This window comes from Hydra vulgaris, chromosome 10 (assembly GCF_038396675.1).
Source record: "Hydra vulgaris chromosome 10, alternate assembly HydraT2T_AEP".
NCBI lineage: Eukaryota > Metazoa > Cnidaria > Hydrozoa > Anthoathecata > Hydridae > Hydra > Hydra vulgaris.
In genome coordinates, this window is record NC_088929.1 from 37,189,635 (window position 1) to 37,210,000 (window position 20,366).

The following is a 20,366-nucleotide window of genomic DNA, read 5'->3' on the forward strand; positions in this document are numbered from 1 at the left end:
GCATTTAAAAATTAATGGCTTAGTCAAATGTGATTAAAAATAACATTGAAAAGAATTGGGGAGTCTTGAATTTTCAAATTTAATAAATCAAAAGTTTAAAAATTGTATAAAAGTATAGTTATATAAAAATAAATTGTTATAGTTTATATATTTTTATCTACAATTGTTTTTTTTTTTCTCATTTTAATTTGATTTGATTTTTTATATACTTGTTGCATAGATTTATATGTGTTTGTCTTTTTTTTATTCAGTGATCTTCATAAAAACCAAATCAAAGAATTAAATTCTCGATTTGTTACAAGCTGTAAAGATCTCAAAGTTTTGTAAGTTTAAAAACTTTTAATTTAAAACTAATTATGTTTAATATACTTTGCATCTTTTTACACATTTTTTTCCCACCATTATCTTTATTCCACATTGCCGTGTAGCACAGGCCCTGGCCTCCAAAATTGACCACACACTATAATCCATTGGGTTGAGATCCGACGAGTAGGGCGGCTATTCTGAAGACGCGATGAAGTCCAGAAAATGGGTCTGACACCAGTATTGAGTTGTTTTCGCCTTGTGAGCAGGGGCAGAGTCCTGTTGGAATGTCCAATTCACATCGCTGAAGTGCTGTTGGGCTGACGGAAGAACCCCAGCTCCTGTTGTTTTGGTGGTTGTGCACCTGTGCTTGTTTGTGCAAGTTAATGCTTAATGTGCTTAGGCACATTAAGCATTAACTTAATGGCCACAGTTTACTTAATTACTGCAAAAACTGTGGCCTTAAAGGCCACAGTTTGCTTAATGTGCCTAAGCAAACTGTGGCCTTGGACACAGTTTGCTTAGGCACATTAAGCAAGCAAACAGTATCACATTGACGCATTCCTTTACAAAACAACTCCAAAATTGCACTACGTTTATTTGACATTCTAAAAATATAATATATTTTAGAGATATCAAACTAAGAACATATATATACTAAACATAAAAACATGGAGAATCCGAAAACCAATAAAATTAATTGGATACCGTAAAAAACTTTATTATCAGGACATATTAAATTTTGTCTCCGTTTTTTCTAGTCACCCTGTAATTCTTTAAAAAACCATAATAACAAGGTTTAGAATAATTTAATTATTAAACAATTTATTTTCTTAAAACCTTTTTTAGATTTAGAAGCAGTAGTATTTCAGAGTAATTCCTGGAATATAAATAATATAAATTGAAAATTTTCTATTGAATAAAAAATGAAAAATTTAGAAAGCTTAACTTAAAACAACTATATTTCAAAAGTTTAAGATGTTAAGTTTTCTGTTGAAAGGGGTTTCTGTTGAAGCTAATATGATATAAGTTTAAAATTTTTTATATTTTTTAGACTTATTTAATGAGATTTCTATGATGATGACTTCTGAAATTGTCTTATACATTAGATTAGTATTAATTGTCTTGATAGACAAAAAGTTGATGTCTGTTTAACATGATATTGATGTCTGACTGTTAGCATGCAACAAATATAAAATAAGAAATTTTTTTAAGAAACTGGTTTTAAGAAAATAAGTTAAAGTGCAAATGTCTTGATAACTAAATAACTATTTTTATATGTATTAAAGTACAAAAGAGATAGATAATAAATAAAGAATTATTTTATTACTAAGTTTTAATTTTTGAGTTATAAAATATTTATTTTATTAAATTTTACAATTGTATAATAAAATTATGATCAGGATTCTTCACAGTCAAAAAGTTAAAATGGAAGTTGTACGTTTTGATTCAATTTCTGATCTTCCTTCATTAACTGAGTTGTAAGTAGTTCATTTTACATATGTTCATTTTTTAGTGTTTTCTTTGTTAGTTGTACTGATTGAATAGTGATTAAATTTAATTTTTTTTTCTTAAATCTGAGTTATTTTTAAAAACTGTTTTAAGATGGTTAGGTAGTAACTTGTTGACACGATTTCCACATCCATTACTATTTGAAGATTATTTTCCAAAATTACAAAAATTGTAAGTTTTTATATAGTATACATTATTTAATAAACATGTTACCTATAAGCTGTTGTTTTCCAAATTTATTTTTTTCAAAGAAGTCTTACATTAAAAAGTTCACATAATTTAGTTAATTGAGTTATCCTGTAAGTGCTAGGTGTTAATTTTAACTTATAATTTTATGAACATTTTTTGAAACATTATTTCATAATGTTTATAAATTTGTTAATACTTCTTTAAAACAATGTTAACTGAAATATATACTTTAGCAAGTCATTTTTTTTAAATTATTTCCTTATTGAGTTGTTGTGTAATGCAAATATACTGCCATTTTGTTTTTATTTTTAAAATTTTGTGTTAGGTATCTTGATGGCAACCAAATAAAGTCTCTTAATGATTATTATAAAGAAGATTTTACATCTACAGCACAAGTTTACTACTTGTAAATATAAATAAAATTTATTTCGGTTTTAAAGGAAATGCTATTAATTATAATGAATAGTTGTAATATATATAAATAAAAGTATATGCGCACACATATACATACATGCACATACATGTGCACACTAAAATCTATATCTGCATATATTATATATATATACATGTTTATACATAAATATAAATATATATATATATATATATATATATATATATATATATATATATATATATATATATATATATATATATATATATTAGGGTGACCAATAAATAAAAAAAATGAAAATTCATTCTATTGATTTTGCTAACTAGTATGAGTTCCCAGGCAAAATATTTGCTGGATGCTTGTAACAGCTACAAGTAAATATCCATTTTTTCAAAGAATTAGCATTTTTATTTTATAGACAAGTATACTTTACATGTTTATTAGATTATTTCAAAATTGTATATAAAAAAAATAATTTTTGAACTTTATTTGGGCTACCCTTTGATTTGATATGGTTTTTGGTCAGGAAAATTAGTTCAAAATTGCAAACTTAAATAATGTGTTTTAAGGACAGCTCAATTAGCTTTACTTTTTAACAGGTCCCTATTATTTCGAAAAAATAAGTTTTTTCAAAAGTATGTCATGTTGGGTCTTAAAAGTAGCGAAATTATATAAAAATTTCAAAAAAAATGATAATTTTTATACTACAATTATTATTTTAGATTTAATTGCACAAAAACTACGGCTTTTTAACTAGAAATAAAAAAAGTACATATTTACAAGTTTTTAATAAAAATAAAAATTTTTTAATTTATTTTTTATAAAACAATTATTAATTTTGAAATTTATATATTATTTTGCTTCTTTTGAGTACCAGGTTGACCTACTTTTAAGGAACTTTTTTTTTTAATTTTAGGACCCCATTGAAAAGTAAACTTAATTGAGCTGTTACTAAATATTGGAATAATGCTTTGAAACTTTAATGATTTACTTTTTTTCATCAATTAACAACATTTAACATCTAGCCACTTAGTTATTAAAAAAATATTTTTACAGTAAAATAATATCTTGTACATTTTATAAAATATTTGATATAATTTTTTCAGGCATTATAAATAATACATGTATTATAATGTTAAATATCAATTTATTTAACGAATTTCAGCAGACATCATTTTCCTGTTTAAACTTACGTAAAAGAGGAAATAGTAGATTAATGTTGATGTACAATAAAAATACTTTTTTTTATTTTTATTCATTGTTTTATTCATAATCATATTGAAAATGCCCACCAACTCCTCTCCCCCCTTATCTGTAACCCTAATCCTAGGACCCCACCACCCCACTGCTACTACTGTCTGCCATTAAGTTCTTATTATATTAATACTCAATACACTTAAAAGTACAGTTTATCAATTTTTATATTTCTTTATAAATGTTTAAATCAATTTTTTGTTCAAACATGTGAATATTTCAGAAAAATGCTAAAAAAGGAGCTGTAAAGCTAATCAATTACAACCCAAGAAGACCTATTTATCTCCTTAAAACTCCACTGAACTTTCTACCCAGCAGGCAGTTGTCTACTAATGGTTATGTTATTAGATACTTTCTGTACGTTATTTCTCCCAAGTTTAAAAGATTCAGACTAATCAAGACTAACTTTGCTTGTGCACAAAAGACATCTTCTGGAGATATGAAGTATGGAGATAAAGAACTGATGGGCCTTGCAACTGTGACTGGAGAATACTGTTTGCTCCGGAGTATTGCAAATATTTGGGTTTCTTGTGGTTTTCAGAACCATGTTCTTTCAGAAGTAAAGATACTAAACAAGTTTCTAAAAATTTACCAGCAATATAAAGCTGTTTTTAATGAAGAAAAACTTTAAATGAAGCCAAATCCATCTCAAAAGCAGCAAGAAAAGTTCCTGATAATGACAGATTACCTGTTTGACATCAGTTCTCAACAGTTTGAGAACACCATGCGTTAGGATACTTCTATGCCAAGAGACAGTGCTACAATAAAAGAAGACCTAGACTTTCTTCAAGATCAAAGACAAGACGGTAAAATGTTTATCAGTGCTTGCGTTGATAAAGAGTTAGGGGCCAGAGTAACATTTAATGAAACTAAAACTGATTAAGATTCGTCTTTTGAAATGTCTTTTGAATTTCTTTTTGTCGTTTGAATTTCGTCTTTTGAATTTTTTTTAAAAGATGATAATTTCCTCTAAATGATATTTAATTGTGATTAAACATTAACATTTTTTTAGCATTACCAGTTTCATCAATCATATTTAAACATTTTTATATATTAAATTTCAAAAGTTTTTATTTATTTAGATTGAGAGAAGAATTGACAGATACACTAGACACAAAGAGCAACAGAAGAAAACTGAAACAGATTGTTTGGTTCCTAATAATACAGAGAGAACAGATGATAAAGATCAGAACTATATCAGTGAAGAAGATGAACCACCTTTTAAAAAAGTAAAAGAAAATCAGTACTAGGTTTAATGTTTTTTAGTATCTTTTAATTATTTCCTAGTCATTTCTCTCTCTCCCCCATCCTTTTTAATATCATGTCATGCAAGAGATAAAAAAATATTTTTGATTTCTTCTTACTAAAAAACTTTTTTGATAGGTTCTGCCCAGCTGTACCCTTATAGAGAAGATTATCACCCTGACTTTAGCATTGAACCAACTTTGGCTGATAAACCTGATAGACGTAAATCAAGACACAGATCTGGTCCCTCAGCCTTAGCAGTAAACAAGGAGATTACTAGGGAGTGTTTGATTGCAGCAACCACACCAATGAGTATGAGAGCTGGTATCAGTATAAGACATCAAACTTTATTCATCTCTAGCATTTTAAATTATTTTGAAGAAGATATCACAGAGTTAAGGATTAGCAGAGAGTCGATCAGAAGAGGTAGATACAAAGTAATCCATTCTGAAGGTAACAAATTATACTGTTTTAATATTTTAGTTTTTAGATTGTAATAATATAGTAATCTGTTTCAGATTGCTGATTGAGAAATTATTAATTTTAAAGATAAAAATTTGTTTAGGTTGTAAAATCCGTAATAAGTATATGGAAACAATGAAGTACAAGTCATTGGTGCTACACTTTGATGGAAAAATTGTAAAGAAGAAGAATCAAGGAAAAAAGTTCTTATTGATAGACTAGCAGTATCAGTTACAAGTCCTGAGTTTTTGTCAAACAATGATTTACTTCTTGGAGTTGTTCCTATGGACAATGAAAAAGCTAATGATGTGGCTATTGTACTCCAGAATCTGGTAGAATATTTTAAAGTATCAGAAAATATCATTGCTGTGTGTACTGACATTGCAGTTTTAAACACAGGAAAGAAATCAGAAGCAATTGTAACTTTAGAGTTTTAGGGCAATAAGTTCTCTGGCTCTTGTGTTGGCACCATATTGCAGAGATCCTTATAAAATGGGGCATCAAAGCTATTTTTAAAGAGCAAACTGTGGGACCGTCTAAACAGATATATAAAGATTTAAATTTCGCTTGGATGAATAGTTATTACCCTATTGTTAGTAGAGCAGGAACTGAGAAAAAATTCAAGAAGTTTTCTGAAAGTGAGCTGGTTTTTGGAAGTGATCTTCACAATTTATATCTCAAGTCTAAGAAATTCATTGCTTATTCCCTTGAAAATAATGTTTTTTCTAGGAATGATTACAATCATTTGGTAAAATACCTTACATTCTATATGAATGTTAATTCACCCAAGCTTGAAAAGTTTAGTTTGTACCAACCAGGCGCTAACCATAATGCCAGATGTATGACAGCATCTACTTGGGGCTTCTTGATATTAGGCCTCCTATTATTAACTTCCTGAGTGGTGATCAGAAGACTTAAGTCTTTTGATAATCACTCAGGAAGTTAGTAATAGTCTAAGGCTAACTTTATTGTTGCCCTATATTTTGCTCTTTTCTTTCTTAAATCCAGCAAAGCTGAACATGCTGTAGTAAATGACCTTGAGGCATACAAAGCTGCTAAAATCATCCAAAAGGATTGGGATTATGATGTTGGTAGTACTTTATTAAAAAACCTTCAAAACCATACTTAGTATATCTTTCCCCATAGTGTGTTACTATGGCATTGGCTGATCCTGATCTTGACAGGTACCAAAATGTCTGTCATAGGGAAACTACTTACATTCTCTGTACCTAACAAGAAAGGTTTAAAGAAAGGTTTATCTCAGAGTCTACTAAAAATGAAGTCTTAATTAAAGAGGAAAGTTGGCTTCTATTTATTATTACCGACACCAATAATGTTGTCAGGGAGTGGTATAAGACTGAGGGAGACTTGGAAGAACTTGCATATTGTAAAGACTTTTGCAGCTTTGTATGTGGGTTATGTGTCGCTAATGATTGTGCTGAAAGAAACATTGGTCTTATCCAAGAATATATTGATACATCCCACAATGAAGATCAATGCCAGAATATATTGTTGGTTGTCCAAGAGCATAGAAAGCTTGTCTCAAAAAAAATGCCACTCATGTTGAATAAATAATGTTAGAAAATAATTGTGTTGATTTTTTTTTATCAGTTAATTATCTTTAATAACGACAATTTCAAAAAACAGTTTTAAATTTAATTTTTTTCATAATCAAGTTTAAAATGTTTCATTTTCACCAAAATTCAATCAGAATTAAAAATCAGTTTTTACTTGTAGCTGTTCCCAACATATTTAAAGGGAAATATTATTGGGAGAGACTCTTTATGTGGTGTATAATGGATAGGTAATTTTAGCATGTTCAAATTCTAAAAAAAAATTTTCTTTGCAATTTTGGGTCACCCTAATATATATATATATATATATATATATATATATATATATATATATATATATATATATTATTTTTTTGTTTATTTTATAGATTAAAAAGAAAAGATTTTCAACCATTCAAAAAGACACCTGCTATAACACATTTGTAAGTCTATGTAATATCAAATATAATATCATCTGTGTAATATAAAAACTTTATACTTTATATATAATTTATTTTTTAGTTTATTTTATTTTTTGTCACATTGTGTTTGCATTTGTTTGAGTACTGTTATTGTTTAATGTAATATATAATACAAAAAAAAAAGAAGATATACTAATAAAAATACAGAAAAATCAAAAACACCTGTGTAAGTTTTTTTTTTTTTTTTTGTTGGTTGGTTTATTTTATTTATTCATTTTTGGTGTCCGCGCAAAACAAACACAAGGTCAGCGGTAATAATAAAAAAAACCGTTAAAAAGAGTAATTAAAACAAACAATGCAAAAAGACTTAGCGTAGATAAAAGAAATCATTAAGAAAAGTAATTAAAACAAATAATAAACAACAAACTTTTAGCGTTTTAGTTTAGCGTAAATAAATAGAATCACTGTTTAATAATAAAAATAATATACAATCAGTATATAAAATATGCAAATATATTAAAAAAGTATATAAGAAACACTTTTTAAAAACAACATTTTAAAATTGGACTAAAAAGTAAAAAATAAACTATTTCATGGGACCAAAGGACTTTGTGTACATACACAGCCTGAAATATCCATTAAAGTTGATGACTGAAAATGTTGGGCGCTAATAGGAATAAGTTGTACTTAGTTGCCCAACATTTTCAGTCATTGACTTTAGCAGATATTTCAAGTTGTGTACGTACACAAAGTCTTTTGGTCCCATGAAATAGTTTGTTTTTTACTTTTTTAGTCCATTTTTAAAATGTTGTTTTTAAAAAGTGTTTTTTATATACTTTTTATCATAATTATAGATACATGAAGTTCAATCGTTTAAAAGCAATAGATGAAAAAGACTTACAACTATGTCGTAACCTTATTTATCTGTAAGTATATATTTCATAAATGACTAATATTAAGTATTAATGTATTATATTAATATATTAAGTATATATATTAAGTATTAAGGATGAATATGAATAATACAAACCATTTAATAATACTTTTCAATCATTCAAAATAAAATCTGCAACCAACCATTCCTTGTGGTGAGTTTTTATAGCAAGAACTATTTAACATTGTCATTGACAATAATAAATATTTTTATTGCCTTATTATCATATGTAATCTTGTGCATGGTTAAAGTTATTATTCAAAATAGTGTCAAATTGTTAAATCTGTTTTAAAAATAAATATTTAACGAAGTATTAAATCTGTTTAAAAAATAATTATTTAAAACAAATTTTTATTTTTTAAGTAGATTTAGTTCAAGTTGTGAGTTTTAGAAAGTATAAAAGAAAATTAAAAAAAAGAAAACAATTGACAGATGACTTACAATTACAATTGTAAATTGAATAAAGAAAACATTAGTAATAGTAGAAAATTCTTTTCATGTTTGAGGAAATAAAAAACATCATGCTCAAAGGAAAACAGTTGCAATAAATAAATGTGATTTTGCTGAATAGTTTATTATACAAGATTGTATTTTGGTAGGTGAATTGAGAGATGATGGCTTTTTTGAAAAAAGAAAGTGATGCAATTTTTACAAAAATTAGATCAGTAGTGAAAAATAATCCAAGCAGATAATGTACTAATGATAACATTTATTATGATTGTAGTATTTAAAAGGAAGATAGGACTTATGTTTAGTGAGTATGTTGCCATTCATTAATATATAAGAGTTTGAAAGATCACCAATTTTGTGATAGCTATTAGCAGTTAACTGAGTTTTTGTTGGGTTTAAATTCACTAACCTCTGTTAGCATCATGTTTTCACAGAAGAAATTTTACATTAAGTATTGTCTGTTCTAATTGGTGATATTTGCTGATGCCACAACTATATACTTCAGTCTTGACATATTGTCAAAGTGAAGTTTATAGTTGTGCCATCAGCAAATAGAGCCATTTTAGAAATAAAATTATCAAGAAGAGTGTAATCCCAGAAGTAACTGAAAATGAAGATGAATTAATTAATGATAACTTTAATATTATGTTTAAGAAAGGAATGATTCAATAATTTTAAAAACTTTTCCAGATACACCATATAAATAGAGCTTATGGTTAGACAAGCATATATGCATGTATGCCAAACTTTATTGAAAGTCTTTAATTTGTCAATAGGAATATCTCTTGCTTTACTGCTTCTATATAATTCATAACAAATATATTTCTTAATTATCATTAATTATGTATACTAAAATATTTTTGCAAACTTTACATCAATCATAATGTGTAGATATTTTTAAATTTGCTGGATCATAACTTATGGGCTTTTGATAATTTAAAATCTGTTGATAGTTACTGATCAATAATCTAGTTAAAATTTACACTGAAAATGTAAAAATTATTCTCAGCCTTTCAGATCAGATCAGAATCAAAATTATTAGCATTATTATAATCATTATGTTACTAGTAACTTATTTATGATTCAACTCTCTTGAAAGTAAAATTCTTTTTATGATTGCAAGAAATTGATGCAAAAAGCTATTGTTTTACTGTAAGTTCCATTATCTTCAAATTATTGGTAAACAGAAAAAAATAATAAGTAATTATGTGAAGGTTATATAAAACTATATAAAGTATAAATCCTCTGATCTCTCTGGAAATTAATGGATACACTCTTCTTGTCATTCAAAGTAACAGTTTAATTCATTGTTAGACTTGAATGTCTAACAATGAATTAAACTGTTTTCACTCTTGCCTGCTTAAAATATTTAAAGTTATTTTTAACTTAACATAATAACCAGGTTTAGATAATATTTTTGTTACAGTCTTCTAGTGTTCGACTGAATATTGTTTTCCATCTTGCTAGTAAATGGCATATTTGGTTCCAATTTTCAAAAATTGGAGATCTTTCAAACCTCTCTAACTATCATCCAATCTTCTTAAATAAAACAAACTCCACATAGTCACTTTCCAGTATATTTTTTTCGAAATTTTTTAAGGTCTAAATATGGCAACTTTTTTTTTCAAATATTTTTTCTCAAACTCACTTTGCAACAAATATTGCATTATCAAATATTAGAATAAATATTCCATCTGTAGTTTCTTCTCTTTTTCTAAAACCAACAAACCAACATTATTAGCATTTTCTAAAACCAACAAGTATGTTATTATTAGTTATTGATAATTGCACTGCTTTTTATTTTATAGGCAATTCTTTTTTAGGTCTTTATAAAATACTATTAATGATTTTCTAAAAGTAGTTTCTGACTTCTGAAATAAAATAGAAGAAGTAGTTTGGGAATAATGTACCTTAGCGTTAGAAAATACCTTTTTGCATTGGTTCCTTGCAATGATAAAAAGAGGTTTGCTTTCAAGAGAGGTATTCTGGCAAGAACAAGTTACCAGTAACATAGTGATCGTGATAATTTTGATCCTGACCTGGCCTTAAACATCAAGTATCAGGAACTATACAAAATATCAGAAATGTATGAAATATAAGGATCTACTTAAAACACCAGGAACCATACAAAAATATCAGTAACCAAATAAAACATCAGAAATTAAACAAAATACCAGAAACAACATAAAACAACAGGATCTATATGAGATAACAAAAGCTTTATGCAATACCAGGAATCATCTCAGGAATCAATATCAGAAATACATTAGAATTGAAATTGGATTTTTAATTGTACGAATTACTTGAATCCAAGCTTTTAGAATAAACTATTTTAATTTTAGTTTTATTCTTTTAAATTAGAAAGCAATATTGCAAAATTTGTACATATTGCAAAAATTGAAAGTCTAACAACAAAAATTTAAATTGTTGAAAATTATAAGTTACTTTATTATTTTATGGTATTAAATTATTTAATAATTTTTATTAATAATAAATAAGTTTAGCTTAATTTTTTAATCTTAATTTGATTTAAAAAAGTTGTGAAAGAATAAATTATAACAGTAAACACTACATGTTTAAATGTTTTTTAACTATTTACATTATTAATTACATAATGGTAGCATCAAAGTTATTATTAAAGAAGCTTGCGTTACTGTGAATATCTTTTCTATAAAATTTAAAGTCAAAATATTTTATGAAACTTTATACGGAATATTATATGACTAACTGAACTTCTTTATATGCTAGGGATGTTAGTTTTAATTATCTTCAAGAATCATCAATTCATGAAAAGGCTTTTATTAACACTTCTTTAAATGAATTGTAAGTTTTTTTTATATCTATACTACTGTTATGAATTTTTGTTTATATATGTTAATAACATTTTGTGAACTAACCCAGTTCAAGAAATAATTTGCTAGTATGTAAGTTTTACAAATAAATGTTTTCAGATAAAACATAGCAAACTAACAATATATATTATCGTAATTAATTTAATATAAATTTTTACCATATTTTGTTTAATATTATTATAATAAATGTTAAACACTGTATTTTTTGTAAATTCTGATTCACTACCAACAAGGCTGCTAGTAACCACTATTAAGTTGGGAGTCCTTATGAAAGTATACATACATATATATATATATATATATATATATATATATATATATATATATATATATATATATATATATATATATATATATATATTTATAAATATATATGTATATATATTTATAAATATATATATATATTTATATATATATATTTATATATATATATATATATATATATATATATATATATATATATATATATATATATATATTAGTACGGTAGTGGTGTAATACATATATTATATTAGTGCAGTAGTGGTGTAGTGGTAGAGCACTCACTTCATAAGTGAGAGGTTCCGAGTTCCATTCCCACCATCCCTGGTAGTACTGCGCTCAACTTGTTTCTCTGCACAGCAGCCTTGTTTGTCAAGGGTTATAACCACAAGTAGCCTCCTTATCTGTAGTGGCCTTTTTGGGCTTGGGGAGGTGAATTACTAAAAATATATATATATATATATATATATATATATATATATATATTTATAAGTAAATATATAGAGAGAATGTGTTGTGGTTGGTGGAACTAGAAATGTTAGATCCTTTGAGCTGTGATCATGATAATATTTGTAGAAAAAGAGAAAGAGATGCAACTTTAGGATGATGGGAGAGAGGCTTAAGCTTGGCAGATAGAGTGAGTCCAACTACATTTACAATGCGTTTTTGGACCTTGTCTAAAAGAGAAAGAGTATCATTAGAAAAACCAGTCAAAATATGACAATAGTATTCCATACAGGGGCGAGCTCAATGAAGAGATGCAACCTTAGCAGATGCTATTTTAGCAATCAATTGTATATATGGAAAAATAATCTGCAAAGACATAAAGAAGAGGACTCATTAAGTGGTTTGCCATTTATCAATATAGGAATGTTGAAAAATATCTAAATAGGAGTATTGAGATATTTGTGTGCATTAAATAAATAAGTTTTATTAAAGCTAAAATTCACAAATCACTATAGTCCTCAATCTGTTAAAGTGAAATCAGATTCGGGATCAGCTGCCTGTTCTAAGCAATCAAAAAGAGAAGACTTTTTGTTAATAGAGGAGTATGAAGTCATCTGCAAAAAGGGCTAATTTAGAGTAAAGTTATTGATAAGATCATTAATGTAGAAAAGAAACAAAGCAGGATCAAAGATAGAACCTTGAGTTACCCCAGAAGGTACTGGAAATGAAGTAGAGTGTTGGTCTTCGAGGATGACTTTAATAAAGAAGTTAAAAAGAAATGATTTGAAAATCTCAAAAACTTTCCCAAACACATCATGGAAGCAATTTAATGGATAAGACCAGCATGCCAAACTTTGTCAAAACTTTAGATATGTTGAGAGCAATAGCCCTAGCTTCACTGCCTCCATCTAATGCACAATAATTTCTTTCATTCACAGCAGTTAGCGAGTTAGCCATAGAACAAGAGGATCTAAAACCGTATTGGTTTTCTGGCAGTAAGTTATCAGACTCAAAATGGAATGTTAAAAATTTGTTTATCAAACACTATGCTAATAACTGGTAGAAGACTTTTAGAAAGTTTTTCAGAGTTTTTGAAAATTGGAACCACAGATGTTACTTTCCAGCAGGCAGGAAAACAAATAGTTTAGAGAGAATTGAAGAGTGTTCATGAAAACACTTTTGTAAAAATATGACAGAAATGTTGTCTAGACCACAAACTATAGAAGAGTTTAATTAAGATATGACTATAGCAACAGAAGCTGTGATTGAGTGTGTGAGAAGAGTGATTTGAATGTCTTACAATGTGTCATGTCATAGTGTTAACTGTTGTGTTGGAGTGATTTGATTGTCTTACAATGTGTTAACTTGTTTAATTGGAATGGAAGAAAGAGAATGGCTATAAGATTCAAGAGTCAAATTAGAGTAAAAGTTCTTTGCAAATAGTTCTACCTTATCCTTGGGAGTGGTAATAAAATCAGTCCCATAAATGACACTGTTGAAGATTTTTTAAATGTCTCTAGAGCCTAACTTCTGAGATAAGATACAAGATTTAGTGAACCATGATTAATGGAGCTTATCATCAGACAGCACATTTTTACATTGATTTCTTGCAATAATAAATAGGTGTTTATTCTCAAGAGAGTTGTTTTTTAAAAATGATAATGATTAGATATAGCAGCTGCACAAGAAGATGAAAACCATGGAGTAAAATAAGATTTGATTTGGAACCAACAGTTTGGAATAAAAGCTTCCATTTCTGCTTAGATCCAGGAGGATCCAGGCACATTTATCAGCAAAAAAAGAAAAGACATCAGCCCAAGGACCATCACGAAAAAAATCACTAACAGAATCCCAGTCAGCTTTAGGGTATTAGTAAGTAGTGCAATGTTCGGATGAATGAGTCACTAAGTTAACTATCTGAGTAAGAGATTTACAGAAGTATGGGTATTAATGCCAGCAGGGCTAGTGGTGTCAGAGCAAAGCCATCCAGTGTGATGAGCCTTAAAGTCAACATTAACAACAATATTGGCAGAGGGATAAAGAAAAAGGGCATTGTCAATTTTATCTAAAAGAGTTCATTCTTGAGAAGAAAGAGAACAATATAGTATAAGGGCTAAGCGGTAGCACATAAAAGAATGGTCAGAAGTCACAAACCTAATTTCTCAACAAGTAGATGAATTGATGCTTAAGTATACCCCCAAGCCAAACATGTGACTATTTGAGACTTTGCAAATCAAATGATAGCGCCCATCAAAACTTAGATCTGAAAAAGGAAAAGCCAAATTTAAACTAGTCATCTAAGCCAGCCTATTAGATTAAGATGGGGTTTGAGGCTGGTCAACAGAATTAACTGCTTACCCCTAAAGTCTTTGGTTAGGCGGCCTTTTACAAGACAGTAGCTGGATGCAGTTAACATCTGCCCTTGATGAATATTTTTATTGAAACACCACCTCTAGCCTATACTTAACCAAGAGCCCAGACTCAGTGGAATTTTAGCTGGATGGAGTTAACATCTGCCCAAGATGAGTATTTTTATCGAGACACCATCTCTATCTTTTACTCATACATCAGTATGTAATATCTGCGCATTGGCAAGTGCACAGATATTACTTACTATAAAGATTGACTCCAACATTCCTAGTAAAAACACTTGTTTCTTTGTGAAGCATACATATTTGCTTTTGGTGTAAATTGCTGTGAGATAAAATAGACAAAATAAAGTAAATTCATGTATACCCATATAGAAGTTTTAGAAATAAAGGTAATCTTTATTCAAACTTATTCAATTAATCACAATTCTTAATTCTAATCACAATCTATTTAAAAGGGGTTTGTTAGGTATGTTTATTTTATTATTCTTTATTATTTTTAATTTTATTATTGGTTCTATTATTTTTAAATCACTATCAAATGTTTTAATATCGGAATAGAAGGACTTTATTATTCAAAAAAAGTACTTTGATAACAAAGAGAGTAGTAATATGTGAGGCAAGCAAGCAAGGAAGGCATGGAAGCAAGGGATATGCAGTACATTTTGGTATTTAAGAGAACTTTTAGACATAGAGAAAACTCCAAATATATGTTTATACTTACGTCAAATAAGAATGCTTTGCAAAAATTCTATCCTGGGATTTGCAAAAATTCTAGCCTGGGAACATAATAATTCTAGCCTGGGAACATCAAAAATTGATGCATCTGGAATTTCATAGAAGAAACTATAAGATTTGTGGAAAAAAATTTTTTTTTACTTATGAAGTTCTATGTTTAAGTACCATCAAATTTAAATGTAAATCAATAAAAGAAAAATGATGTATATTATATATGATAATAATATATATTATAAATGATAAAATATTATATAGTATATTAAATCCTTTACAATTACAATTACAATACATAAGCTCAAAAGATTTTCTTTAGGGTGTAAGTATATTAGAGTTATGTATCAATTTTATTATTGAAATATATATGCCTAAGATTTTTTTTTTTTTTTGCTTTTCCATAATAAAACATGTTTTATATCTTCCATAATAAATATAAAGAAATTCTTTTGTTCTCTTCCCATATAAAGCTAAATACCAATCCCCAGTTATTTGTAGGATAATAAAAACATGAGAAAGAATAAAAACTGGCCCAAACACTGATTCTTGAATCCATGGTGATGCTCAAGATAGCTTAGAATGACAAAAAAGTGGTTATTAGGAATTGAGGTCATTCCCTGAGTACAACTGTCCGACTGTAACAAAAAGTTTTTCAACTTCAAATCTAATTTTTTTTATAAGCAGTTATTCTAGAAGAAAAAAATTGTTTAAGAGATGTATAAAATAGTTTTAATGAGCTTACTTTAATACATAAGTGGCCTGAATACTAAGATTGTTGCTTTCAAATAATCAGAATGGTTTTGACTATGGGTACTTATGGTCAAGTAGTCTTTTAGCAATTTAAAGAACAATATGCAAATTCATGGTTACAAAATCCATAGTTGAAAAAAATATAGAAAAATTATCTAGCATAAAGAGTTTTACACAACATTTAACATGCTTTCTTACATTTTTCACAATACGGAAATTTGAATATACTTTTTTTGGCCTATTTGCTGACTCTCTTTAACTGAACCATAAGTCAGTGAAAATTAGCTACTGGGGATCTTTGTAAGTGGAACAGCTTTATCTGATCTATAGCTTCCAATTTATTTGAAAATATAAAAAGATAGCTTACTGTTACTTATTTTTACCTTTTTTTTAATTTTACGAAGAATTTTGAATTATGGGTTTTGTCTACATCTAGTACAATAACTTGGTTTATGTTTTTTATTAGGATTATAGTTCTCAATTAAATTTTTCTAAATTTAATTTTCGAAACTTAAACTTATTCTTTATACTTATATCTTATTACTTATATCTTATTACTTATATCTTATTACTTATATCTTATTACTTATATCTTATTACTTATATCTTATTACTTATATCTTATTACTTATATATTTTTACTTATATATTAGTCTTCTTGTTATATCTAAATCTTTTTTTAAGTATAAAAAATGTACTTTGGCATAATATTTAATGTTTGATTGAGCCTCGATAACCATTGATTGTCTCAATTTGCATTGATTGCCTTGATAGACATTGTGATAAAAGACTTTGATTTTTGATATTTTTTACTAATGAAATTTGTTTTTAAAAAAAGTAAAAAATGTTTTTGTTTAAAATGTAAAACTTGAACTTAAATGGTTGGAACTGAACTAAGTTAAAAGCCTTAATGTAAAGCAGTTGTTGTTTTTTTTTATTGTAAAGAAAAAAAAACTGCTTTATATCAAACTTTGAAAATACTGTCTAGTTATTGTGAAAACAAAAAGATTAGTTTCAAAATTTTGTTAAAAATACTGAAATGGGCAAAATATAGGTTATCTATGATTTAGTAACTTTTTTATAGAACACTAACACTTTGTACATTAAGTTAATACTTTTTACAAAGTGTTAATTATTTAAAACCTTTATTATGATTACAGAATAAACAAATAAATTTCCGTTTTTTAAAATATTTTTGAAGTTTTCAAGAATACTTTTGAAAATACTAAAAAGAGTATAACTTAGACATTGCTAAATATTTTAAAAGTTTGTGAAAATCATGTTTATATAAAAAAACTGGAAACCTGTATAAATAGAATATAAGAAAATACATAATTTTTGTAATCTTTTTTGCTCTATTTGGTACTCTTTTCCTACACTATTTTTTAATTGTTTTATTTAAATATTATATAAATTTTATTCAAAAAATTTTTGTTGTTAAATTTAATAATGATTATATTGTTCTTTATTATAGATTGTTAATCTCTGAAACAAAATATATTCTTTAGATATTTAGATAGCCAATATGAGCCAGGAATACAGTACATTCCAAAAGCAGTCAACAAGAATAATGCACCATTTTTGACAACATTGTAAGGTTTTAAAAGTACTTGAGAGTATACTAACTATATATATATATATATATATATATATATATATATATATATATATATATATATATATATATATATATATATATATATATATATATATATATATATATATATATATATATATATATATATATATATATATATATATATATATATATGTATATATATATATATATATATATATATATATATATATATATATATATACATATATATATATATACATATATATATATATATATATACATATATATATATATATATATATATATATATATATATATATATATATATATATATATAAATATGTTACTGTTACCCGCAGTACCAGGAATTAGCATATAACTAATGTTTATCATAATATAGTTTTGATTTTATGTTTTTGCAAAAACTATATTATTATAAACATTAGTTATATGCTAATTCCTGGTACTGCGGGTAACAGTAACATTTATTTATATACAAATAGTTCTAGTGCAACTATCGAGCACTCTTATACAATAATATAAACTCATATACAATAGTTATAAAATTCTTTTTTTACATTTATATATACACACACACACACATATATATATACATATATATATGTATATATATATATTTATATATATATATATATGTGCATATATATATATATATATGTATATATATATATATATGTGCGTATATATATATATATGTACATATATATATTTATATATATAGGCAATTTATTTTTAACTTACTTTACAAGCGCAACAACTTTATCAAATATTTGCCTATTTAAACTGTAAATTAATTTTTTAGCTATTTTGTATGAAAGCTGTTAGTCTGAAGAATAAAAGCTTTGAGTTTTGAGTCTGGCTAAAGGAGGGTGAACTTATCACTAAAAATGCCACTTAACTTATGTTACTCAGAAAAAAATTGTTACAACTTTTAGGTCAAATTTTTGCGAATTAGTAAAGCGGATTGTATCAGAAATTTTCAATAGATGTTGAGAATTCTATACCAGTTAAAAAAATATTTAAAAATTCATCAGAGGTTAAACTTGCAAAGATTTTTTATATCTATTATTAGGAGTTAGATTTTTTAGAGTTACGTAAAAAAAGAATTGCAAAAGTATTGAATTCATTCACCAAAAGTAATTAACAAAAGCAATTTTTATTAAAAAAACGGTGGCACTTTTCCCAAGTGATTTTTCATAACATTTATGAAAGTTTTCAAATCGAAAACAGTTTTTCTGCATTACCAAGAGCAACTTTAAAAATTACTTTATTAGGACCACTTTATTATTATTTATTATTTACTTATTAAGTCATTTAAACAAGAATATCTTTTAGTTTGTTGAAAATTTTACTTACACTTCTTATGTTTATGCGTATTGCCTTATTTTCATTAGGTTGAATTTTTAAAATGCTATAAAGTATTTACGTTTAAATTAAAAAAAATTTTTTTAGACATAAAAACTGCTATGACAGTTTAGGAAGAGAGGGGATGCAGGTATATGTGATTGTTTGTAACAGGAGGGAAGGGGTTTAAAATTGACAAATTAAAATTGACAACTCCCTTAGTTGTATTTACAAACGATTTGTTGATCAAAACAAAAAATATTAACCAAATACGAATTACATAAAAATGTAATTGTTCAGTATGCAACAAAAACTTTATGAAAAAGCGCCAGAACTTATCAAACATATGTAGTTTTAACTTACGTTACACAAATTAAAAATTAAAATGTGTTTAAACTAAACATCATTATTCAAAACTTTAAATTTAAAAACGTAATATTTAATATTCTTTTGCATATATTATTAAAGAATTTATGTTTTTTTAACTAAATATTAAAAAAAAAATATCATGTTTTTGTTAATTTATGTTCCATAAAAATTGAAAAAGTTTTTTTACTAATTCCTTGAAATATATATATTTTTTAAAGTATAAAATCTTACCAATCATGTTGATCATGTTAGCTCCATTTTCACACTAAAATAATTCAGATTGCAAATAAATTCATGATTAAAATAACATTTTACAATGATAATTTTTTTATAATGCAACAATGAGTAAAACTGTAACTTTCCGAATAATAAAAATGGCTTAAATAAATTAATTTTATTACTAAAAGTATATTTTAAATAAACTTTCATGTGTCTACATCAATATTCATTAGCTAAAAGTTTGCAAAAAATAAAATAAAATTGGATTGCTTATATTTATATACATAAAATAGATATATATATATATATATTTATATATATATATATATAGATATAGACATACATAAATATATATATATATATATATATATATATATATATATACATGTGTATATATACATAAATATATATATATATATATATATATATATATATATATATATATATATATATATATATATATATATATATATATATATATATATATATATTAGGGTGGTTCAAAAAACAACTTTTTTTTAAATAGTCTGCTGCACTTAAATATTTTTTGCAAGATATAAGCGCAAAAAAATGCAAAATTCAACCACCCTATTCAAATACATATGGCAAATAAAAGAAAACATCGAAGTAACACCCAACTTAACCTGGCCAATAATTTAAAAAATTCCAGTGTACAAAAATTTAATACAGAATTGCTTAATAAAATTT

The 20,366-nt window shown here is 26.1% G+C and overlaps 1 protein-coding gene across 1 annotated transcript in view; it reads left to right on the forward strand.

Moving 5' to 3' along the window:
- The window catches only part of LOC100210231 (uncharacterized), a 232,714-nt gene that overhangs the window by 76,836 nt on the left and 135,512 nt on the right, over window positions 1-20,366 (forward strand). The window contains exons 13-20 of the mRNA XM_065807935.1: window positions 252-323; window positions 1,707-1,784; window positions 1,909-1,986; window positions 2,330-2,410; window positions 7,299-7,352; window positions 8,186-8,257; window positions 11,464-11,538; window positions 17,635-17,718. Of these exons, the coding sequence (XP_065664007.1) occupies window positions 252-323; window positions 1,707-1,784; window positions 1,909-1,986; window positions 2,330-2,410; window positions 7,299-7,352; window positions 8,186-8,257; window positions 11,464-11,538; window positions 17,635-17,718 (594 nt within the window). The remainder of the gene's footprint in view (window positions 1-251; window positions 324-1,706; window positions 1,785-1,908; window positions 1,987-2,329; window positions 2,411-7,298; window positions 7,353-8,185; window positions 8,258-11,463; window positions 11,539-17,634; window positions 17,719-20,366) is intronic.